Source organism: Heterodontus francisci, chromosome 14 (assembly GCF_036365525.1).
Source record: "Heterodontus francisci isolate sHetFra1 chromosome 14, sHetFra1.hap1, whole genome shotgun sequence".
NCBI classification, from domain to species: domain Eukaryota; kingdom Metazoa; phylum Chordata; class Chondrichthyes; order Heterodontiformes; family Heterodontidae; genus Heterodontus; species Heterodontus francisci.
In genome coordinates, this window is record NC_090384.1 from 13,427,584 (window position 1) to 13,453,132 (window position 25,549).

Here is a 25,549-nt window from a genome sequence, read left to right on the forward strand (position 1 = left end):
CAGTGTCACTGCCTTCAAGACGACACGCAGCTCCCGGCGGAGTCCGTTAGCCGCGCCTCTCTGAGGGAGTTGCCTGTCTTTTACCGGGATCTATTCCGAGTCTGGAACATGGTCGCCTCCAGTCAGGGCGCTCCCCCTCCGGCGGAGGAGAGCGCCTCGACTGTCCGAGCCGACTCCGGGGACGGACCGGCGGGCGGAGGAGTAGCCGAAGCCCCCGGGACACCCCTCACAACGGGTGGCGAGGGGACTCGGAGGTGCGGATGGCTCCCGGCCGAGCTGACCTCCGCTTGGCCTGAGCTGCTCATCGGATCCAGGCCCCGAAAGCCTCCTCGGGAGCTGGTCCCGCACAATCTGAGCTGCCTCTCGGAAATGCCCTCCGTGCCATTCCAATTGGCGCGGAGGGGTTTCCTGTACGGGCTGCTCCTGCACACTCTCCACTTCCTCGCCCTTGTCAGCCGGCCAGACACGCCCTGGCGGTCCGCTTTGCCATCTGGCAGCGAGGGGAAACCCCGATGGAGGTCTCTCTACGCGGAAGTCTTCCCCCTTTACATCGGGGACCTGGGGTGGAGGGTGTTGCACAGGGCAGTCCCGTGCAATAGACCTTTAAGTAGTTTCACAGACTCCCAGGCCGCCTGTACTTCCTGTGGCCTGGACGAGTCCGTGTTCCACGTATATATGAAGTGTGCGAGGTTGCAGCTCCTCTTTCAATATTTGAAGGGGCTGCTCCTCAAGTTCTGGCTGCACTTCAGTCCCAAGCTCCTGATCTTTGGGCACCCGGAGCGGAGGGGCGTGGGCCGGGGGGAGGATCTCCTCGTCGGTTTGCTCCTGGGCCCGGCCAAGGTGGCAATTCACAGGTCCAGGTTGCGGGCCGTTGGGGGGAGGTCTGTCCTCCCCGATTGCCTGCCCCTCTTCTGCTGTTACGTTCGCACCCGGGTGTCCCTGGAGAAGGAGCATGCGGTGTCCGCCGGTACGCTTGAGGCCTTCCGTGACCGGTGGGCACCGCAGGGTCTGGAGTGCATTGTCGATGCCGAGAATGGCATTTTAATTTGAGTTTTTTGTATTTTACTTGATTTTAATAAAGTTATTTTTAAAAAATGTATATAAATGGGGGCCTGAGGAATAAAGGCCCACTCGACATATAATATATAAAAGGGGCCTAGGGTATAAAGGCCACCTTAAAAATAAAAAAAAAAACGGGGGTTAGATACACAGTAAAGCTCCCTCTGCACTGTCCCCATCATACACTCCCAGGACAGGAATGGCATGGGATTGGCTGCTCTGTGATTGGGAAGCCTGAGTGCCTCAACGAGGTGCAGCTGGCAGTGCTGCAGTCAGTTGCTGGAGAGGGAGAGTTGAGGAGAGAACTGCAAAAACTTTGAACAACTTTTGCTGCAGAGGAGGAAAGATTTTGGGAATAAGGCTGTATTTTGAGGTGGGTGTCGAACACCAGACTTTTATTTCATTTGGACTGTTGTGGGAGGTGGAAGAGGCTGGAACAACAAGGGGTGGGGGCTGTACAATTCTGCAGTGAGCTGTGCAATTGCACTGACTACACAAGGAAGCTCCCTCCCCACCCTAATTTCCCAGCCTGGGTCAGCTGAAGCTGCCTGGCTATAGAGACAGAAGGATCTAGCTAGTGCCTGGGCAGCCCAGGCGAAGACCCCTCCCACGACCGGAAGGCCAGGAGTGGGTAGAGTGCTCTGAGTACCACCCTTTAAGCAAAAAAGCAAAGTCATCACTTGCAGCCTGTCTTTCCCCTTTCCGCCTGTCTTTCCCCTTTCCGCCTGTCTTTCCCCTTTCCGCCTGTCTTTCCCCTTTCCGCCTGTCTTTCCCCTTTCCGCCTGTCTTTCCCCTTTCCGCCTGTCTTTCCCCTTTCCGCCTGTCTTTCCCCTTTCCGCCTGTCTTTCCCCTTTCCGCCTGTCTTTCCCCTTTCCGCCTGTCTTTCCCCTTTCCGCCTGTCTTTCCCCTTTCCGCCTGTCTTTCCCCTTTCCTGTATACTCTCAGCCTCTCCCCAAACCTACTAGCTGCTTTTTCTTGGAAACGTTTGTTTGTTTGTTTGCCTACAACTTGGGGTGGGTTTGGCTCTTGAACCCACGGCAGGCCCATCATCACCGGTGGCGGGGCCTTTTCATACCTATGTGGCTGTAGCCTCTGTGGCTGACCGTGTGAACCCATCACCTTTTAAATTAATTACATCGAGCCATGGGGTAAAGAGCTATCCCCACCCCAATATGTCTATAGAGGCCTGTGTAAAGGCAATGGCTGAGGTCGTCGGCCCTTCGGTCATTGTTGCAGCCTCAAAAATGTACGGGAAGGCTGTGTTCTTCCTGAAGACCGAGCGGGCCGTGTCCCTGGCCCTGAATAAAGGGCTCACTGTGGTGGACCCTCTGGGGGCCACTGCGTAGCGCATAATATTGTCAAATGTCCTGCCCTTCATTCCCAATGAGCTCCTCCTCCCCCACCTGCACCATCTGGGGGAGGTAAGGTCGGATCCCACTCGGTCTTCGGGAGCACAGCCTCCGACATGTCTACTCCTTCCGCCGCAAGCTATTTATGTAGCTGGCGTGGGAGGAGGTCCCGGAGGGCCATTTTGATGTAGAGTTCCAGGGGACGGCCTACCGCATCTTCTGGACCTTGGACGGGGCACGGTGCCATGTCTGCAAGCAGGTGGGGCATGTTCGTAAGAACTGCTCCAACCTCCCGGCTGCAACTCCACCTCGGCAGCCCAGGGTGGCGCCGTTGCACCTCCTCCCACCCCCACCCCCTACACCTCCATCAGATACCGTTCAGTCGGTGCCAGAGGCTGTGGTTTTCACGGCCTCCAGCGAGGACGGGGGTGCCCATCCAAGTGGAAGGAAGGCGCGGAGGAAAAATAAACATCGAGAGGCATGTACGCTGGACACCGTGACACTATCCGAGTCTGAGCTCAGCCCAAGGCCCGCTCCCGGGGAATCCACCTGCCCCAGGGCTGGGCTCAGGCTCAGGGTAACCAGGCAAAAGGTGGGTGTGGAGGCAGAGGCCCCTGATGACATGGAGGTCTCTGATCCTCCGCGCCCCTCCTGAAATAAGAGGAGGAGACGTCCCTCCTCTGAAGAATGCCCTGATCCTGGTGTGGGTCCTCAGGCTCCCCCTGCCACCAGCACGATCAGGGCCTCGAACCCTGGGCGGGAGCCCTCCACCCCTCAGAACGAAGGTGCGGGAGATGCCCTTGTGATTTTGTCAACTCCTGAGGTGGGGGGCCCGCCCTTGGTAGGGGAATCTGTGGACCCCACGGGATAAATCAATCCTTTGGCCGATGGGTCGGGTGTCCTGGGTGAGAGCGAGACCTGTGAGGGGCTGCCCTCCCAACAGCCTGACTCTGCCGCCCGAGATGTGCCCGACCCAGACAATCTGTGTAATTCCCTGTCTGCTGGTCCTGTGGGCGTTGGCAGGGCAGGAGATGGCCTCCTCTCTCCGCCTCCAATCCCAGCTCCGGCAGGATTTCCGGAGTCAGGCACTTCCATCTCCCCTGGACCGCTCATTGGCTTGGGGATGGAGGTAGAGGGGGGTCCTGAACCGCTGGCGCCCACAGGCTCCAGTTCCATTTTAGAACCCAGAGAGGACTCCTCCACCATCGATCCTGGGGGTGGGATTGTGACGGAGGCAGGACCAGCTGGCGCGGCCGGAATGTCAGCCCCACAGTGTGTGGTGGATGTGTCGGCCGCTGGCGGTGACGACCCGCAGGAGGATGGGGACTCGGTGTGGGGCACGGAGGACGACCTTGATTCCATCGCCATTGAGGTGGTGGAGTCCCTCGTGCCTCCCACCAAGTCTCCTCTCATCCCCACTTTAGAACTCCGGGATTTCCTCGCGGCTTGCAGGGGTTGCCACAATAAAGTTCAGCTGGCCCTCGGCCGTTGGGCGAATCTGGCGCTGATCATTCAGTCCGTCCCTGCCGCCTTCAAGAAAGCGGGCAAGGACCTGGGCATGAAACTGGTTGAGAGGCACCGATATAATGCGTTCCTCAATAGGTTGCTGGGGGAGTGGAGGGCCAGGTGCACTTCCACTCCCTCCTCACAGTGAGCTGTTGGTGACGGGTTTTAAGTACCTTTGACATGAAGATAACCATAGCCAGCCTCAACATCAACGGCAGCAGGGGGTCTCACAGCAGATTTCACAATCTCTCAGTCCTCAGGGAAGAGAGATATGCGGTGAGCTTTCTGCAGGAAACCCACACCTTTCCGGGAGACAAAGCCACCTGGCTCCTGGAGTGGCAGGGTGGGGTCTACATGAGTCACCTCACCTCTATTTCTAGTGGGGTGGCTATCTTGTTGGCCCCGACTTTTCAGCTGGAGATCTTGGGGGGCAAGGAGCTAGTGCCGGGCCGCTTGCTCCACCTCGCCGTTCGCCTGGGTAGCGTGCCGCTCCACTTTGTGAACGTGTACGCGCCCAGGCCCGGCGCGTTGCAAGCGCACTTCTTTTGAGCTCCATCGATAGTGGCGAGTGCATCATCCTCGTGGTGGGGGGGGGTGGGGGGGAAGGGATTTTAACTGCACCCTCGAGGTGGGGGATCGCTCTGGTCCCCAGCGTGGCCAAGCATTGGTGGAGAAATGGAGGGAACTGATCAGCTCTCTCAACTTGGTGGACGTCTGGTGGAATCTCCATCCTGACTCCAGCGCCTTCACATGGAGGTTTGGAGGAGGAGGGTCCTGAATCGATAACCTTTACATTTCACAGGCGTGAGCCTCCTGCCTCCTGGCGGCCTCCATGCGGCTGGTACCGTGCTCGGACCACAAACTGGTGTGGGCAGAGTTCACTCCGCTCCGCACGTGGCAGGGTCTGCGTACTGGCACTTTAACAACTGGCTGCTGGAGGACGGGCAATTCCGGCACTCGTTCTGACGATTCTGGGCTGACTGGAGAAGGAAGCAGGGGGGCTTCCCCTCCTTGGAAAGACTCACATCCGTGTCTTCTGTCCGGAGTACCAGAAGGGTCAACCAAAAGGCGGAAGTCGAGATCGGGTGCCTAGAGAGGGGGGGTGCTCGACTTGGAGTCCTGTCTCGGTCATGTTGTCACGGACCCGGCCCTTTGTTAGGCGTACAAAGAGAAGGGCGCATTGAAAAGAGAAGGGCGCATTGAGGGACCTACAGCATGTAGAGTCCTGAAGTGCGTAGGTGAAGTCGTGGGTCCAGATCCTGGAAGATTTGGACCGCCCCTCACCTTTGTACTTGCTGGAAAAATGTCGGGGAGTCCATAAGCAGCTCATCGAGCTCAACTCTTTTACCCACGCATGTACTCTCACTCAGAAACTCACATACACACATATACAGACTCATACAGCTATAGTCACTGTTTATATTGTGCGTGCGTGCGTACAGAAGTGTGCATTGCCGTACACCGCGCGCGTGCAGAAGTGTGCATTGCCGTACACCGCGCGCGTGCAGAAGTGTGCATTGCCGTACACCGCGCGCGTGCAGAAGTGTGCATTGCCGTACACCGCGCGCGTGCAGAAGTGTGCATTGCCGTACACCGCGCGCGTGCAGAAGTGTGCATTGCCGTACACCGCGCGCGTGCAGAAGTGTGCATTGCCGTACACCGCGCGCGTGCAGAAGTGTGCATTGCCGTACACCGCGCGCGTGCAGAAGTGTGCATTGCCCGACACCGCGCGCGTGCAGAAGTGTGCATTGCCCTGCACCGCGCGCGTGCAGAAGTGTGCATTGCCCTGCACCGCGCGCGTGCAGAAGTGTGCATTGCCCTGCACCGCGCGCGTGCAGAGGTGTGCATTGCCCTGCACCGCGCGCGTGCAGAAGTGTGCATTGCCCTGCACCGCGCGCGTGCAGAAGTGTGCATTGCCCTGCACCGCGCGCGTGCAGAAGTGTGCATTGCCCTGCACCGCGCGCGTGCAGAAGTGTGCATTGCCCTGCACCGCGCGCGTGCAGAAGTGTGCAATTCTGCACACTGCGCGCGTGTACAGAAGTGTATATTACTGTACACCTTGTGGGTGCCTGTACAAAAACCAACAGACCAGGGAGGCCATAGGGTTGATTTGGAAGAATAGATCTTGCCTGTTATCATCCAGCTGAAGGCCCCTCAAGGCCCAGAGATCCCCAGATGCTCTCTGTCCCCAATAATATAAGAGGGTTATGGTATTGAGATTACTGTTACCCAGCCCAGCACTCCCTCAGCCCCAGAGCCAGTGGAAATGCTGCTTAGCAGCGCAAATCAAAGTAGGTCACACGGGATTGAGAACCTTTGACCTGGTGTAATCAACGTATATTGAACATGCTCCCGTCTGTGACGTGCTCCAAGAGTCACTCGCTGTTCACCACTGTTTGAAACTCTTAATCTCATCTCCATGCTGATCGCTGTTACATACCCTTCTTGGTGAGCTGTACAGTATATATGGTGTACCCTCAGCTTACTCAAAGTTCAGATGCAGGTCCACCAAGTTTTGCCTCCATTAAAGGGGGCTGATTGGGAGCTCCATCCCCCCACTCCGGTCCTACCTTGTCAGCTTTGGTCCAGATGACATTGGGCACTGGATCCCCACTGATGGGCACGTCCAACCGCAGTTTGTTCCCAGCCACGACAATGATGGTGGCATCAGGGATGCTGCCCAAACAGTCCAAGTGGATTTTGGGAGGATCTATGGAGTGCAGACACATCTGTGTTAACACACTGAGGGAATGGTCAAAGATGCAGCACTGGCAGTGCAGTTAACATTAGAATAAGTGTAAAAAAAATCATACCTTGTCGGGGCACATAGTCGATTTTAACCTCTGGAGAGATGGAGGAAAAGAGAGAGAGAAAGGGAGAGAGAAAATGGTACAACATTATAATAAAGTGGAAAACCTGAAACTTTACAGATGGGAACGGAGGCGGAGGGGGGGGGGGAAATAAAATGGCAGGGGGCACCATGCCCAGTATTGCCTGCACCCACTGCTATTTAATCCGGGTGGTGGGTGGGGGAAAGCTGAGGGCTGCTTTCCTCCCTCAGGCCAATTGAGGCCCTTATGTGGCCATTTAATGTCTCCAATTTTATTGAAGACGGAGGGGTCTGCCACTGAGTGGAGGCACTGCCAGGTCAGACCTGGCAGCACCCGAGCGGGTGTGGAGGGGCGGGTCAGTCCTTTGGAGGCAATTCATGGCCCCTGGAGGAACCCCTGGCAGCAATGACCGCCCCCTTGGCAAGACGCACTCTCCACTCTCACTAACCCCCATCCCGTCATCGGGCCTACCTGACTGGTCCTGGTGACCCCGACCCCACTCACCTGCGTCCTGGGGTCTCTGACGTCTTTGGCACGGAAGGGCCTCCTGTAGGATCAGCAGTTGGCACCGCTCCCAGTGGCGGTGCCAGTACTGCAGAGCTGCCAGCCCTCCGATTGGCCAGCAGCTTGTCCCTTAAAGGGATGCCACTCCCGACGGTGGGCAATTAATTGGTTGCCCACCGTGAAACAGCTGCAGGGATCTGACGGAGGACTGATGCAGGTTCTTCCCCTTCCTTCTGGCCTGCTACTGGGACCCCCGTTGCTGGAATAAAATCTGACCTTGTGTGTACAGTGTCGAGGAAAATGGATCCAATTATAAGAATCAGGCAGAACTCACATGTCACCAATCAAGCACCGATCATCTGCCAGATTCCCCTGAGTAAACAGCCTAATGAAAGGTTACTAACAAGGAAACCAGTTTAATTGGGCTCGACTATCCAGTTGCAAGTTCACTGAATTAAGCAACAAAACCCGTGAAGAGGCTGGAATGGTGAGCATTGAGCTCAACCTGTTCTACCCTAGACAATCCCAACACTGTCGGTAGACTCCATTTATCTCTACATTGCTGTCGTGCAGACTGTTACTCGGGGAGTTGGCTTCACTGCAGCAATACTTGTCAGCCCCAAACCCATCAATGTGTGTAGCTCACCCAGGAAATTCAACTTGGCTGAGAGGTTGAAGGCAAACCCATCAGGCACAAAGGTGTAATCGCCCTCATCTTGTGGCCTCACATTGTCAATCATAAGCTTGTGGATTCTGTGGAGCACAAACATAACAGCGATGTGAGTCTGACAGCAATACAACAAACTGTAACCATGTGAGTCTGTGAAGTCTACAGGAAGGATGGAAAATGATAGAGGGGGGAGGAGTAGCCTCAGTGAATGAAATCACTTCAATGTTAAGAGAGGATATAATGGGATGCACACATGCAGTGGAGACTTTACTGGTAAAATTAAGAAATAGAAAAGGATTCAGGATTGTATTGAGAGTTGTTAGGCCCCTTAGTAGCAGCTGTGAAGTGGCAGAATGTATAAGTGCAGAGATTAGACAAGCATGTAGTAAAGGCAGAGTGGTTTAAATGGGGGATTTTAACTTTCATATAGATTGGGATAAGCAGACTTGCAGACTAGAAAGGTTGTGAATTTCTTGTGTGTGTCCAGGATAGTTTTCTGCAGCAAAATGTCGTAGAACCAACAAGGGGGAGTGCGATACTAGATTTAGTATTGATCAATAAGCCAGTTTTAGTTAACAGTCTAAAGGTGCATAAACATTTATCGAGCAGTGATCATAATATGACAGAGTTCAGTGTAGTGTTTGAAAGGGAGAATGCAAAACAGCTGCTAAGATTCTAGGTTTAGGTAAGGCTGTCTTCAATGGGATAAGATAGAGACTGTCCGCAATAAACTGGGCAAATCTGTTAATGGGTAAAATGACAGAAGATCAGTGGGATGGGTTCGAGAAAGAATTTAATGTGATACGGAATAATTTTTTTAAATTCATTCATGGGATGTGAGAGGTGCTGGCAAAGCCAGAATTTACTGTCCTTGAGAATGTGGTGGTGAAACCACCTTCTCTAATATAACTGAATGGCTTGCTAGGCCATTTCAGAGGACAGTTAAGAATTAACCATATTGCTGTGGGTTTGGAGTCACATATAGGCCAGACCAGGTAATGATGTCAGATTTCCTTCCCTAAAGGACATTATTAAAGCAATGTGTTTTTAAATACTTCAAGTACATTGTTCATAATAATAGAGATTTGATCTCAAAGCTCCAAATCATTAGTACAGGCCTCTGGATTACTAGTCCAATAACATAACCACTATGCAATTGGACCCCTCAATATAGCGTACACTCCAAGTAGCAGGAGTTCTACTTGCCAAAAAAGACAGCCATGGACAACTAAAAAGGTAAGAGACAAGATCGAACTAAAAGAAAAGGCATGCAAAAGTGTTAAAAAAAAAATACAGATCCCGGTGAATGGGAAAGATACAAGGAACAGCAAAGGGTGACAAAACAGATAGTAAGAGATACAAAAAGGGAGTATGAAAAGAAACTTGGAAGGGATATCAAAATCAGCACAACATGTTTTTACAGTTATATTAGGAAAAGGAGAGGGTGGTCAGGAGCTGTAAAGGTAATATTGTCAATGAAAATAAGGAAATGTCGGACATGTTGTATAATTACTTTGTGTCATTATTTACAGTAGAGGCAGTCAGCCAAAAATCCCAAGGACTAATAGTGAATCAGGGACAAGAATCAGGAAAGTTTAGCATAAGCATTTAACAGTAATGGAGAAAATAATGACACTGAAGAATGACAAATCTCCAGGACCAGATGGTTTCCATCCCAGGGTTTTAAAGGAAGTAGGTGAGAACATTACAGATACCCTAACTATAATCTTCCAAAGTTCTCCCGATTCAGGAACCGTTCCTTTCGATTGGAAAATTGTGCATGCTGCTCTGCTATTTAAGAAAGGAGAGAGGGGGAAACCAGGGAATTATAGACCAGTTTACCTGACATATGTTGTCGGGAAATTACTAGAGTCTATAATTAAGGATGGAGTGACTGACACCTAGAAAATTTTCAGCTGATCAGAGAGAACCAGCATGGATTTATAAAGGGAAGGTCAGGCCTGACCAATCTGACTGAATATTTAAGAAGAGGTGACTAAAGTAGTGGACAGAGAAATGTCTATGGATGTTATTTATATCGATTTCCAGAAGACATTTGATAAAATCCCTCATAAGAGACTGTTGGTGAAAGTTGAAAGCAAATTAATGACCTGGTTCGGCAATTGGCTGAGAGGCAGGACACAGAGAGTAGGGATAATGGGCAGTTACTCTCATTGGCAGGATGTGACTAGTGGTGTCCTGCAACAATCTGTGTTGGGGCCAAAACAATTAATCATATTTAGTAATGACTTAGATAATGAGATAGAAAGCCACATGTCTAAATTTGCTGATGACACAGAGACAGATGGCATTATAAGCAGTGTAGATGGAAGTGTAACAATACAAAGAGATATTATTAGATTATGTAATGGGCAAAATTGAAGTAATTGGATTTCAGTGTAGACAAAAATGAGGTCATCCACTTTGGACTTAAAAAGGATAGAACAGGGTACTTTCCAAATAGTGAACTGCTAGAAACAGTGGAGGTCCAAAGATATTTCAGGGTCCAGGTACATTAAAATCATTATTATAGATCATTAAAATATCATGAACAGGTAAAGAAAATAATCAAAAAGGCGAATGGAATGCTAGCCTTTATGTCTAGAGGACAAGGGGGTAGAACTCAGTCGACAGTATAGGTTGAAAGTGGCCGGGGCCAGGGAGCTTCCACTCCATTTAACAATTGGATCTCAATGGAATTCATTTCTTGCACTTCCTGCCCAGTAGCTTGCCAAATTGACAGGCTGACCGGTGGCTGGGCAGGTAAACCAGTGGCAGGAGGCTGCAATCGGGAAGGGGGAGGGAGTGAGAGATCAAAGCTTGGAGGATTGGCAATCACAGCAGGAGAGAAAGAAAGGCTGTGATGGGCAGAATGGAGGCTGCAAGGGGAGCACTCCTGACCCACGAGGATTGCTCTAAGAAGCTCTTATAATCTGGAGCCAGCAGCTTCCTCCTCGCTTTCACTTCTGGGTTTCCTGAGGCCTGGAAAATCCATTGGGCAGCAGCTAAATTTAAATCAGGCTCCTAATTGTACAGTGGGTGACTGATTTAAATATGTTAATGAAGTGTCTCCCCTCTTGTATAATACAAAACCCACCAACCAGACACTACACCCACCCACTCCTCCCATTACCCCCAGACACTAGAACCACCCTCACCCCATTTACCTGCCAATGTGTGTGATTTGCAATCTGTCATTGGGCACAACCTCCATGCCATTCTTGAACCACTTCCCTTTGACTTTCTCATCAGACACCTCACACTTGAAGACGGCCTGTTCCTGGGCCTTCACTGTCAGATCCGCAATATTCTGGTAAACCTCCAGCTGTTTCTCTGCAGACACAAGGAGATGAAGGAGAATGTGAGGCAACGGTCTCCAAAACCAGGCTGTGACACTGATCTTTCACCTCTCAGTTTGGCCCAGATGACTAGGACTGGGGTCTCTATCCAATATTTGCTGTGGGAAATGGAAAGGCTGAGGAGAGCTCAAATATTTGATGGGCTGCAATAATTTAAAGGTCTAGTCGTCTATTTGTGCCTTGCAACTTGACAATGGGCAATTAGAGAACTCAGTCCTCAGTGTGAGAACGCACTAATAAATTATCACTTGCCCACATTATAGATAAGTCCAGGTCATTAATACATATCAAAAAGAGCAGTGGTCCCAATACTGACCCTGGGGAACAGCATTGTATACCTCCCTCCAGTCTGAAAACCAACCATTCACCACTACTGTCTACTTTTGTCCTAATGCCAATTTCATATTCACACTGTCACTGTCCTTTTCATCCCATAGGCTTTATTTGCAAACATGTAGTACTGCATGAAATGCCTTTTGAAAGTTCATGTACAAAACATCACCTGTGCTACCCTCAGCAACCCTTTCCATTGGTTTGTCAAAGAACACAATCAAGTTAATTGGACATGATTTGCCTTTAACAAATCTGTGATTTTATTTATTAACCCCCATTTTCCAAGTGCCAATTAATTTTGTCCCAGATTCATGTCTCTAAAAGTTTCTTCACCACTGACATTAGGCTAATTTGGTCTGTAGTCACTGGGTTTATCTCTCTCCCTTTTTTAAGCTGCAGTGTAACATTTGCAATCTTCCAGTCCTCTGGCACTATATCCAAGGATTATTTGAAGATGGTGGTCAGAGTCTCCTCAGTTTCCACATTTATCATGAGCCTCCTTTTTCTGTTTCATTTTAACCTCATTTGGCTGTGAAATTCAGTTCCTTAACACCCACTTTCTCAGTGTTATGAGTGCCGTTTTACATCCAAATTGGCGTCCATGGCACATGTGCAGATCTCTGGTGCCAGCCGTGCTGGGCGCCATTTTGGTGAGGGCATCAGCACACGTGCAGAGAGCGAATGATGGAAACAAGCAGAGTAGGCAGATCATCACGTCTATCAGTGTGAAATGCAGATTTGATGCCAACATTACGATTTTGGAGCTCAATACGCCAGCTACACCCCCTCTCAACCTTGCACAACAGAACATGCATTCAGCAGCAGGAAGGACCGCCCCACTATCTTACTTAAAGGAATCATCAACTACTTTCAAGTTAGTTGTCAATTGGTTTCTGCTGGCTGTTGCTGTGATTGCATGAGTGTTTGGTAGTTTATCGAGTTGTTTAAGGTTGCTATAGTCAACAAGGAGCGTTGTGGCAGATGCTGAAGGATTCTGTCCTGACCTCAAGGATTCTGCACAATTCAATTGCTCTTAGACTTGGGTCCAGTAGTTTGCATTCCTCTTTGGACTACAACATGGCAGGAAGAATGAACAGAGGCAACACAGAGCAGGACAAGCTGCTGGAAGAGAGAGGAGTAGGAGAATGGGGAGAATGCTCTCAGCTGGAGGTCACATCTGCCCAAAGTGTTCAAGGAGCAATTCCCCTACCTGACCTTCAGTGAGGAACAGGGTGTCAGACATATCTGCTTCACTAAGGATGTGCTTGTTGAAATCTGACAGAACTGCAGCCTCAGAGCAGGGCAAGGACGGCATTGCCAGTGGTTGTCAAGGTGACCATATCCATGAACCTTTGTGCGTCAGACTCCTTTTAGGCTGGAACAGAGGATATTTGCAACACCTCTCAGTTTGCCACTCACTTTTGCATTCGGCAAGTCACTGAGGCTCTGTATTTGAAGAGACTGGCAGACATTTCATTTTCTCTTGCCAGAGAGAAGCAAGCAGAGCAAGCACATGGCTTCAGAAGGATTGCAGGCTTCCCCATGGTGCTGGGCGGGATTGACTACACACGTGTCACTTTGCTAGTGCCACGTGTGAACTGAGATGTACCAGAACTGGAAGGGATTCCATTCCTTCAACATGCAGCTGGTGTGCGACCTTACTCAGCCTATCATACAGGTCAATGCCTACTATCCTGGCAGCTTATGATGTCTTCAATGTGTGGCAGTCTGCTGTGCCAACCACATTTGAACCACCATGACAAACCAGAGAGTGGCTCCTAGGTGAAGGGGGCTTTCCACTGACCACATAGTTCATGATTCAGGAGCCCAACAAATGTACACGTGGGCAACATGTATGTAACGAAAACCATGCTGCCAAACCAGATGTGATCGAGCAGGCCATTGTGATGCTTAAACACTGATTCCACTACCTGGATCACTCTGGAGGAATCCTGCAGAACTCAGCAGAGCAGATGTCAAGATTCATGGTGGTTTGCTGCAGGCTGCACACGAGGGCACAGCCCATGGCACCAGGTATACAGAGACCAGCTGAGGAAGAGGAGGAAGGGATGAGGCACCCAACACAGCCGGGCTGTCCATGATCGGCTTATTGAATTGCAGTACCAGTGAACCCTAATTCCCCATTCGCCAACATTCCCACACCTTACCTTCTCCCTCTAACTGACCATCACATTTCCCTCTTGGCCACAAGGCTGAAATAAAAGCAGCATAAAACAAACATTCCAAACTAAATTTATACATCAAACCATCCAATGTTCATATAAAAGTCAATAAATCGTTCTTATGCATTCGCTGTGTGTCGATTTTCTGTGTGTCTTTGCCTGTCCTAGCACTCCTACACTGTGCTACCCCAGTGGCTGCAGCATGGCTGGTGGAAGCTACTGACTTTCAGTGGAGGAGACTGCAGATAGCCTTGGAGGATGAACTTGAGCAGATCTGGCTCGAGAAGGCCCAGCTTCGGACCGCAGCATCTCGACAAGGGTGGCAGTAATCTGGGCTGGTTTGCTAACAGGAAACAGCAAGGGCACTGGCGGAGTGGGAGGACAAATGCTGTCAGTGTGAGAGTGAGGACAGCAGGACTGTGTTCCACAGAGTCACTGCCACTCCCCTGGGCAGTGCCTCAGTAATCCTAGCACTGTGTTGGAGGATAGATTGCTGGACTGCTGAGGGACCCCCTCAAGCCCCTTTGAACAATGGTATGCACAGCTATGATGCAGCAGAATGAACCTGAGTGGTAACAAACTGAGCCTACATGTGCACAGTCTGAGCTTCCACTGCAGCACTGAGATATTGGGTGGCTTCTGCTTGTTCTGCAATGGAAGCTGCTACATCAGCCATCAGACGCTGCATCACAGCAGGGTTGACAAGTGTGGTACTGGAGTTGACCGCCACTTCCAATCTGGAGAGGATGAGCTCCAAGCTCTGCACAGAGCCCTGTGCCAGTTGGTGCTGGACTCCTCCATACTTCTTGACATTGACCACAGACTTTCTAGCAGCTTTCCCAATGCACCAAGCATTTCATTGTATATACCCATCAGACTCTGTACATCACCCCATTGAAGTGCTCATCTGAGCCCTCTGCAGCAGAACTCATGCGACACATTGCCCTCTGGGGAGCTGGCTCCTGCACTACCCTTGACACCTGCCCTGGCTGCAGACCACTCTTGCCCAATATCTCATCATGTGCAGATCCTGCCTCTAAGCTAGCCTCAAAAGTACATGCAGTGTCAGTATCTGATCTGGTGGCTGTGAGTGTGAGAGTGAGAGATGGTTTTTATTCTTCATCACTGTCTTCCTGCTTTTCCGCCTCTTCCTCTTCCACCACGGCCTGGCCAGGTTGCAGTTCTTTGGTATGTGAAAGGAGACAGGGTAGGGTTGTGGTGAGGGGAGGAGGGAGAACCAAGAGGTGCAGAAAAGATTAGCAGATTAGAAGGAAGTGATAGCTGAGAAAGAGGATTAGGTATGGGCATACTGAAGCCATCTTTAAGAAAATAAGAGCATAAGAAATAGTAGCAGGAGTAGGCCATTCGGCCCCTCAAGCCTGCTCTGCCATTTAACAAGATGGTGGCTGATCTGATTGTGGCCTCAACTCCACTTTCCTGCCTGAGCCTTCACTCCCTTATCAATCAAAAATCTGTCTAACTCAGCCTTGAATATATTCAATGACCCAGCCCCCACTGCTTGCTAATATATTACCCCAACACTATGAGCTCTTGTGTAGTGACCTTTCATGACTCTATGTGGCACTTTATCAAATAGCTTTTGGAAATCCAAATACACTACATCTATTGGTTTCTCTTTATCCACCTTGTGCGTTACATCCTCAAAAAACTAATACATTTATCAAACACAATTTCCCTTTCATGAACACAGGAACATAGTAGCAGGGTTAACGTTTCAGGTCAGTGACCCTTCTCGGAACCCGAAACGTTAACTCTGCTTCTCTTTCCACAGATGCTGCCAGACCTGCTGAGTGATTCCAGCATTTCTTGTTTTTGTTTCAGATTTCCAGCATCCGCAGTATTTTGCTTTTATTAACATAGTAGCAGGAGTAGGCCATTCAGCCCATTGAACCTGCCCCGCCATTCAATAAGATCATGGCTGGCCATCCACTTTAATGCCTTTTTTCCACACTATCCTCAAATCCCTGTAGTCATTGGTATTTAGAAATCTGCCAATCTCTGCTTTAATAGGAACTAAGAACCATGTTGACTTTGCCTGATTGGATTATGATTTTCTAAATGTCCTGCTACTACTTCTTCTTTCGGGCCTCCTTATCTCGAGAGACAATGGATACGCGCCTGGAGGTGGTCAGTGGTTTGTGAAGCAGTGCCTGGAGTGGCTATAAAGGCCAATTCTAGAGTGACAGGCTCTTCCACAGGTGCTGCAGAGAAATTTGTTTGTCGGGGCTGTTACACAGTTGGCTCTCCCCTTGCGCCTCTGTCTTTTTTCCTGCCAACTACTAAGTCTCTTCGACTCGCCACAATTTAGCCCTGTCTTTATGGCTGCCCGCCAGCTCTGGCGAATGCTGGCAACTGACTCCCACGACTTGTGATCAATGTCGCACGATTTCATGTCGCGTTTGCAGACGTCTTTATAGCGGAGACATGGACGGCCGGTGGGTCTGATACCAGTGGCGAGCTCGCTGTCCAATGTGTCTTTGGGGATCCTGCCATCTTCCATGCGGCTCACATGGCCAAGCCATCTCAAGCGCCGCTGACTCAGTAGTGTGTACAAGCTGGGGGTGTTGGCCGCTTCAAGGACTTCTGTGTTGGAGATATAGTCCTGCCACCTGATGCCAAGTATTCTCCGGAGGCAGCGGAGATGGAATGAATTGAGACGTCGCTCTTGGCTGGCATACGTTGTCCAGGCCTCGCTGCCATAGAGCAAGGTACTGAGGACACTGCTACTACTTCCTTAATAATAGATTCTAGCATTTTCCCGATGACAGATGATAGGCTAACTGTCCTGTAATTTCCTGCTTTCTGTTGCAGCCCATCCCACTTCTTGAACAGAGGTGTTAGATGTGTGATTTTCCAATCTGTTGGGTCCTTTCAAGAATCTAGGGAATTTTGGAAGATCACAACCAATGCATTCACTATCTCTGCAACCACTTCCTTTAAGACTCTAGGATGCAGGCTGTCAGGTCCAGGGGACTTGTCAGCCTTTAGTCCCATTAGTTTTCTTAGTACTTTTTCTTCAGTGATAATTTGTTTAAGATTAGATAGATTGATTTAAGTTCCTCCCTCCCTTTTGCCTCTTGAATATCTGTTATTTTTGGATGCTTTTTGTGTCTTCTACGGTGCAGACAGATACAAAATACTTATTCAAAGTCTTTGCTATTTCCTTGTGTCCCATTATTAATACCCCAGTCTCATTCTCTAAGAGAACAGTACTTTAGTCATCCTCTGCTGGTTTCTAAAATGTTTCCAATCTTCTGGCCTACCAATATATTTTGCAGAATTGTACCCCCTTTCTTTCAATTTGACACTGACTTTAACTTCCTTAGTTAGCCATGGATGGTGCATCCTTCTCAGAGTCTTTCTTTCCTAATGGAATATATCTTTGTTGAGAGTTATGAAATAGAACATAGAACATTACAGCGCAGTACAGGCCCTTCGGCCCTCGATATCTCCTTAAATGTCTGCCTGTGCTTCTCTACTGTCTTACTTTTTAACTTAATTTCCCAGTCTTCTTTAGCCAACTCCGTCTTCATACCCTTGTAATTGCCTTTATTTAAGTTTAAGATACTAGCTTCAGACCCAAACTTTTCACCCTCGAACTGAATGTGAAATTCTATCATGTTATGAACACTCTTATCTAGAGTATCCTTCACTGTGAGGTCATTTATTAATCTTGTCTCATTACACATTACCAGGTCTAAAATAACCTGCTCCCAGGTTGGTTCCAGAATGTATTATTCTAAGAAACTGCCCCTAATACACTCTATGAACTCATCCTCCAGTCTACCTTTGCCAATTTGATTTGTCCAATCTATATCAAGATTAAAATCACGCCCGATTATTGCAGTACCTTTCCCACAAGCCCCCATTATTTTTTGATTTCTATTCTGTCAGACAGTGCATCTACTGTTAGGTGGCCTATAAACTACTCCCACCAGTGACTTATTTCCTTTGCTATTTCTTATCTCCACCCAAACTGATTCTACATCTTGATCTTCCGAGCCAAGATCATTTTTCACTACTATACTGATCTCATCCTTTATTAACAGAGCTACCCACCTCCTTTTCCTTTCTTCCTATCCTTCTGAGATGTCAAATACCCTTGAATATTCAGTTCACAGCCTTGGTCACCTTGCAACCACATCTTCATAATGGCTGTCAGATCATACCCATTTATTTCTATTTGTTTTATCAATTCTTCCATCTTGTTATGAATGCTGCATGCATTCAGATAAAGAGCTTTCAATTCTGTCTTTTTACTATTTTTCCCTATCTGACCTCATGTGTTGGTGCACTCTTATGTCTTTGTGCTCAGTTCCTTCCTGTCACACTCTGGTTATCATTACCCATGGCTTCAGCCCCGCAACTGGCCACAATTTCAGTCACGGCTGCTCCAATGATGGTGAGCACCATCTCCTACATGGGGATGGTGACAAGCAGCTGTGCCTGTCCTCCCGCACCCGCCCCCTGGTTAGCTCCTGCTACCTCCTGTTGTACGCCACCTTGTCCTGCAAGAGAGAGAGGGAAGTGTGTCAGTGAGTCTGGTGCAATGTGTTTGGGTGATGTGGTTGTCAAGGCAATGTGTGCTGGCTGTTAGATGTGGGTGTGCGGCTTGCAGCAGTAGGTGTGTGAGGGTGAGGTAAAGCTATGAATGTGAGATATAAATCTTGATTGATGAAGATTGTTAGTAGATGAGTGATGGGATGTGGTGGATTGAGCAGTGTGTGAGGCTAATAGTCCAGATGTATGGTTGTGGCATTTGAAGATGCATTCATTGGCCTTGACTATTCGTGTGAGATCACTGAATTGTTGCAGAACTGCATCCAGGTCCTCAGGGCTACACTGGCGCATTGACTACGATGGCAATCTATTCAAGATACCTTTGCAGTATCTGTCTGAGGGCCTCATGGTCCTCGATGGATAAACAACATCTCTCCTCCTCTCCATCTGCTGAGGCAAGGCCTCCAGTTCTGCACTGGCATACCTTGGAGTCTGCTTTCTGTCATTTGTTCCGTTCTTGTGTCTTTCCCAGGTCTAATATACCTTTAGAATGAATTCCAGTGCCTGTTCCAGTCAAAATACACCTCACGTTTTAGAATACAGGCTCGCTTTGAGAAGTGCAGACTAGCTTGAACTCGTGTTAGCCTCTTACAATTGTGGGGCCCCCCTGCTCGGGCCTGTAGCCAATCAACGGAGTGCTTAGTGCTGGCTGCACGCTGCAATCATTTGAATAAGCAGACTGCATCAGAAGCCATGGGCACGCGTTAATCACGCATCGCGAGCCCCACGCCTGTATTCGGGTGTTATTGAATTTCGCAGCCTATACCTTTCATCATCCAGGGAACTCCATCTTTGGATTCCCTTCCTCTCTCCCTGTGGGAATGTCTCCATTCTGCACCTGAGTCATTGCTCAATCACTACTTTACCCGACAGTCTTTGATTCCAATCCACCTGAGTCACGTCCCTTTTTAACTCACTGAAATTAGGCCTCCTCCAGTTTGTATTTTCACAGTTGAATGTTGCTTGTCCTTTTCCATAGCTACTCTAAATCTAATGATACTGTCATCACTGGAGTGGAGGCCAGGTGAAGCCTGAAGATCCAAGGGCCAGTGCCCCGTTTCTGAACTGCAGTAAATTGATGGCCCAGGCCTGTAGAGCCTGCCGGTGACTGACCTGACATTACATCAGTAGGTGAGACTGTGGGGAAATAGGGAACGCCACTGAGATGACAATGACTGTAGGTAAAGCAGCATGGATGTGGTATCCATAGACTCGGTCTCCACCAGGTCTAACCTGTGCTGTCCCGTGCAGGAGCTGTTCACATGTTATTGAGGCCCCTCATTCCGCTGTTGGTACAGGAGGCCCTCACTGCCCGAGTGACAGCCGATCTCTGCAACCCCACAGCAGCACAGATGACAACAGGAGGCTGAGGAGTCTTGTGGTTTGAGGCAGCACAAAGGGAGATGTTGTGAGGGAAGCATGTTGTTGCCTCCAATATTGCAACCCCGTTACCTTGCACCAGGAGCTCTGCCACAGACTGCCCTCCATTGGTTTTGGCGGTGTAGTGACCAGCATCCTCCTTAGCGGCCTCATTGATGAAAAGCGTATGCTTCTTGCCGTCCTTTTTGAAACGGTATTTGAAGGTTTCCTCGCGCCTCAGCTCCTCACCATTCCGCTCCCTGCGTGCCAAGGAGACAAGATGAGAAAACAACACTCCACACGGCCCGTGCATCCTGTCCCTCTCCGATTCTCCTCCCCCCCCCACCCCCACCCTCTCCTCCTGCCATCACCATCTGGCAGTCAAGGGGAGGAGCAGGTGGATGACATCGCTGGTAGCTGAGGAATACTCAGCCCAAAGTGAAATTTAAAGGGCTGGGGAAAATTAAAGGGGACCATCACAAGGAAAGGGAACAAAAGTTTGGAAAGCTTCAGGAGAGCGTGAAAAGACACCTCAACTCAACAGAAGCCCATGCCAAGGCTGAAAGGACAGAGGATTAGGAACAGAACATAGGAACAGGAGTAGGCCATTCAGCCCATTGAAACTACTCCATCATTCAATATGATCATGGCTGATCATCCATTTCAATGCCTTTTTCACACACTATCCTCATATCCCTTTATGTCATTGGTATTTCGAAATCTGTCAATCTCTGCTATAAACATACTCAATGACTGAGCTTCCACAGCCCTCTGGGGTAGAGAATTCCAAACATTCACAACCCTCTGAGTGAAGACATTTCTCCTCATCTCTGTCCTAAGTGGTTTTCCCCTTATTTTGAAATAGTGTTCCCTGGTTCTAGACTCCCCAACCAGGGGAAATATCTTAGCTGCATCTACCCTGTCTATTGCTACAAGTATTTTGTAGGTTTCAATGAGATCACCCCTCATTCTTCGAAACTCTAGAGAATACAGGCCCAGTTTCCCCAATCTCTCTTCATAGGACAGTCCCGACATCCTGGGAACAAGTTTGATGAACATTCGTTGCACTCCCTCTATGGCAATAATATCCTTCCTAAACTAAGGGGACCAAAACTGTACACAGTACTCAAAGTGCAGTCTAACCAAGGTTCTATACAATTGAACAAGACTTCACTACTCTTGTATTCAAATCCTCTTGCGATAAAGGCTAACATACTATAAGCCTCCCTAATTGCTTGCTGCACCTGCATGTTAGCTTTCAGTGACTTATGAACAAGGACACCCAGGTCCCTTTGTACATCTACACTTTCTAATTTTACCATTTAAATACTCTGTACATCTATTCCTCCTACCAAAGTGGATAACCTCACATTTTTCCATATTATATTTCTTCTGCCACGTGCATGCCCACTCACTAAGTCTGTCCAAATCCCCTTGAAGCCATTTAGCATCTTCCTCACAACACACATTCCCACCTAGTTTTGTATCATATGTGAACTTGGAAATACTACATTTGTTCCCAACATCCAAATCATTGATATATATTGTGACCAGCTGGGGCCCAAACACTGATACCTGTGGTACCCCACTGGTCACAGAAGCAGGCCATTCACTTCCACAAGCCGATCCCACCATTCAGAGCTAATCTGTAGCATAACTTCATTTTTCACTGTTGTTTCTTATCCTTTGGTAACCTTTCCCAACAAAGATCAAGGAACATCGGAACAGGAAGCGGTCACTTAGCCCCTCAAACCTGTTCCACCATTCAATGAGATCATGGCTGATCTGTGACCAAACACCAGATACCCACCTTTGCCCCCTATCCCTGAATACACTCGGTTAACAAATATCTATCAAACTCACTCAAAATTTACAATTGATCAAGCATCAATTGCCATTTGCAGAAGTTCCAAACCTCTATCACTCTTTGCACAAGATTTTGTTATCCTGTTACCACTCATGGTGATAAAATGACAGTGATCCTGCCTGTGATGTTTTCAGCAATGCCAGTGCAATGACATGGCGGGTGGGCACTTAGTATAATGGGGGCAGCCAACCCACCCAATCAAGAGGCAGGGCCGGCATTGGGATGATATTGGATTGAAGAGATCGACAACCCCCCCTTCACCCCCCCCACCCCCACCGTACCCTCTTGGAGAGCTCTCCCTTCACCCCCCCACCGTACCCACATGGAGAGCACCCCCCTCACAGTACCCCCTGACAGTACCCACTTGCAGAGTTCCCCCTTCACCCCCTCCTCACAGTACCCACTTGCAGAGTTCCCCCTTCAACCTCTCCTCACAGTATCCACTTGTAGAGTTCCCACTTCACCCCCGCCTCACAGTAACCACTTGCAGAGTTCCCGCTTCGCCTCCTCCTCACAGTACCCACTTGCAGAGTTCCCCTTCACCCCCTCCTCACAGTACCCACTTGCAGAGTTCCCCTTCGCCCCCTCCTCACAGTACCCTCTTGCAGAGTTCCCCCTTCACCCCCTCCTCACAGTACCCACTTGCAGAGTTCCCCTTCGCCCCCTCCTCACAGTACCCTCTTGCAGAGTTCCCCTTTCACCCCCTCCTCACAGTACCCACTTGCAGAGTTCCCCTTCACCCCCTCCTCACAGTACCCACTTGCAGAGTTCCCCTTCGCCCCCTCCTCACAGTACCCTCTTGCAGAGTTCCCCCTTCACCCCCTCCTCACAGTACCCACTTGCAGAGTTCCCCTTCGCCCCCTCCTCACAGTACCCTCTTGCAGAGTTCCCCTTTCACCCCCTCCTCACAGTACCAAACTTGCAGAGTTCCCCTTCACGCCCTCCTCACAGTACCCACTTGCAAAGTTCCCCCTTCGCCCCCTAACTCACAGTAACCACTTGCAGAGCTCGCCCCTTCGCCCCCTCCTCACAGTACCCACTTGCAGAGTTCCCCTTCGCCCCCTCCTCACAGTGCTCACTTGCAGAGTTCCCGCTTCACCCCCTCCTCACAGTACCCACTTGCAGAGTTCCCCTTCGCCCCCTCCTCACAGTACCCTCTTGCAGAGTTCCCCCGTTCACCCCCTCCTCACAGTATCCACTTGGAGAGCTCCCCCCTTCACCCCCTCCTCACAGTATCCACTTGGAGAGCTCCCCCCTTCGCCCCCTCCTCACAGTATCCACTTGGAGAGCTCCCCCCTTCGCCCCCTCCTCACAGTACCCACTTGCAGAGTTCCCCCTTCACACCTTCCTCACAGTATCCACTTGGAGAGCTCCCCCCTTCACCCCCTCCTCACAGTACCCACTTGCAGAGTTCCCCTTCGCCCCCTCCTCACAGTATCCACTTGGAGAGCTCGCCCCTTCACCCCCTCCTCACAGTATCCACTTGGAGAGCTCCCCCCTTCGCCCCCTCCTCACAGTACCCACTTGCAGAGTTCCCCCTTCACCCCCTCCTCACAGTACTCACTTGCAGAGATCCCCCTTCACCCCCTCCTCACAGTATCCACTTGGAGAGCTCCCCCCTTCACCCCCTCCTCACAGTATCCACTTGGAGAGCTCCCCCCTTCGCCCCCTCCTCACAGTACTCACTTGCAGAGATCCCCCTTCACCCCCTCCTCACAGTATCCACTTGGAGAGTTCCCCCCTTCGCCCCCTCCTCACAGTACCCACTTGTAGAGTTCCCCCTTCACACCCTCCTCACAGTATCCACTTGGAGAGCTCCCCCCTTCACTCCCTCCTCACAGTACCCACTTGCAGAGTTGCCCCTTCACACCTTCCTCACAGTACCCACTTGCAGAGTTCCCCCTTCACCCCCTCCTCACAGTACCCACTTGTAGAGTTCCCCCTTCACCCCCTCCTCACAGTACCCACATGCAGAGTTCCCCCCTTCACCCCCTCCTCACAGTACCCACTTGCAGAGTTCCCCCTTCACCCCCTCCTCACAGTACCCACTTGCAGAGTTTCCCCTCCACCCCCTTCTCACAGAACCCACTTGCAGAGCTCCTCCCTTCGCCCCCTCCTCACAGTATCCACTTGGAGAGCTCCCCCCTTCACCCCCTCCTCACAGTACCCACTTGTAGTGTTCCCCCTTCACCCCTTCCTCACAGTACCCACTTGCAGAGTTCCCCCTTCACCCCCTCCTCACAGAACCCACTTGCAGAGCTCCTCCCTTCACCCCGTCCTCACAGTACCCACTTGCAGAGTTTCCCCTCCACCCCCTCCTCACAGAACCCACTTGCAGAGCTCCTCCCTTCACCCCCTCCTCACATTACCCACTTGCAGAGTTCCCCTTCGCCCCCTCCTCACAGTACCCACTTGCAGAGTTCCCCCTTCACCCCCTCCTCACAGTACCCACATGCAGAGTTCCCCCTTCGCCCCCTCCTCACAGTATCCACTTGGAGAGCTCCCCCCTTCACCCCCTCCTCACAGTACCCACTTGCAGAGTACCCCCTTCACCCCCTCCTCACAGTACCCACTTGCAGAGTTCCCCCTTCACCCCCTCCTCACAGTACCCACTTGCAGAGTTCCCCCTTCGCCCCCTAACTCACAGTACCCACTTGTAGAGTTCCCACTTCACCCCTGCCTCACAGTACCCACTTGCAGAGTTCGCCCTTCGCCCCCTAACTCACAGTAACCACTTGCAGAGTTCCCGCTTCGCCTCCTCCTCACAGTACCCACTTGCAGAGTTCCCCTTCACCCCCTCCTCACAGTACCCACTTGCAGAGTTCCCCTTCGCCCCCTCCTCACAGTACCCTCTTGCAGAGTTCCCCCTTCACCGCCTCCTCACAGTACCCACTTGCAGAGTTCCCCTTCGCCCCCTCCTCACAGTACCCTCTTGCAGAGTTCCCCCTTCACCCCCTCCTCACAGTACCCACTTGCAGAGTTCCCCCTTCACCCCCTCCTCACAGTACCAAACTTGCAGAGTTCCCCCTTCGCCCCCTAACTCACAGTAACCACTTGCAGAGCTCGCCCCTTCGCCCCCTCCTCACAGTACCCACTTGCAGAGTTCCCCTTCGCCCCCACCTCACAGTACCAACTTGCAGATTTCCCCCTTCAGCCCCTCCTCACAGTGCTCACTTGCAGAGTTCCCGCTTCACCCCCTCCTCACAGTACCCACTTGCAGAGTTCCCCTTCGCCCCCTCCTCACAGTACCCTCTTGCAGAGTTCCCCCGTTCACCCCCTCCTCACAGTATCCACTTGGAGAGCTCCCCCCTTCACCCCCTCCTCACAGTACTCACTTGCAGAGATCCCCCTTCACCCCCTCCTCACAGTATCCACTTGGAGAGCTCCCCCCTTCGCCCCCTCCTCACAGTACCCACTTGCAGAGTTCCCCTTCGCCCCCTCCTCACAGTATCCACTTGGAGAGCTCGCCCCTTCACCCCCTCCTCACAGTATCCACTTGGAGAGCTCCCCCCTTCGCCCCCTCCTCACAGTACCCACTTGCAGAGTTCCCCCTTCACCCCCTCCTCACAGTACTCACTTGCAGAGATCCCCCTTCACCCCCTCCTCACAGTATCCACTTGGAGAGCTCCCCCCTTCACCCCCTCCTCACAGTATCCACTTGGAGAGCTCCCCCCTTCGCCCCCTCCTCACAGTACTCACTTGCAGAGATCCCCCTTCACCCCCTCCTCACAGAAGCCACTTGCAGAGCTCCTCCCTTCACCCCCTCCTCACAGTACCCACTTGCAGAGTTTCCCCTCCACCCCCTCCTCACAGAACCCACTTGCAGAGCTCCTCCCTTCACCCCCTCCTCACATTACCCACTTGCAGAGTTCCCCCTTCACCCCCTCCTCACAGTACTCACTTGCAGAGTACCCCCTACACCCCCTCCTCACAGTACCCACTTGCAGA

The 25,549-nt window shown here is 50.7% G+C and overlaps 1 protein-coding gene across 1 annotated transcript in view; it reads right to left on the minus strand.

Moving 5' to 3' along the window:
- Positions 1-25,549, minus strand: part of LOC137377244 (myosin-binding protein C, cardiac-type-like) — a 182,559-nt gene that overhangs the window by 61,364 nt on the left and 95,646 nt on the right. The window contains exons 20-24 of the mRNA XM_068046785.1: positions 19,828-19,994; positions 11,087-11,252; positions 7,896-8,002; positions 6,728-6,757; positions 6,485-6,624 (exon numbers count right to left, since the gene is read on the minus strand). Of these exons, the coding sequence (XP_067902886.1) occupies positions 6,485-6,624; positions 6,728-6,757; positions 7,896-8,002; positions 11,087-11,252; positions 19,828-19,994 (610 nt within the window). The remainder of the gene's footprint in view (positions 1-6,484; positions 6,625-6,727; positions 6,758-7,895; positions 8,003-11,086; positions 11,253-19,827; positions 19,995-25,549) is intronic.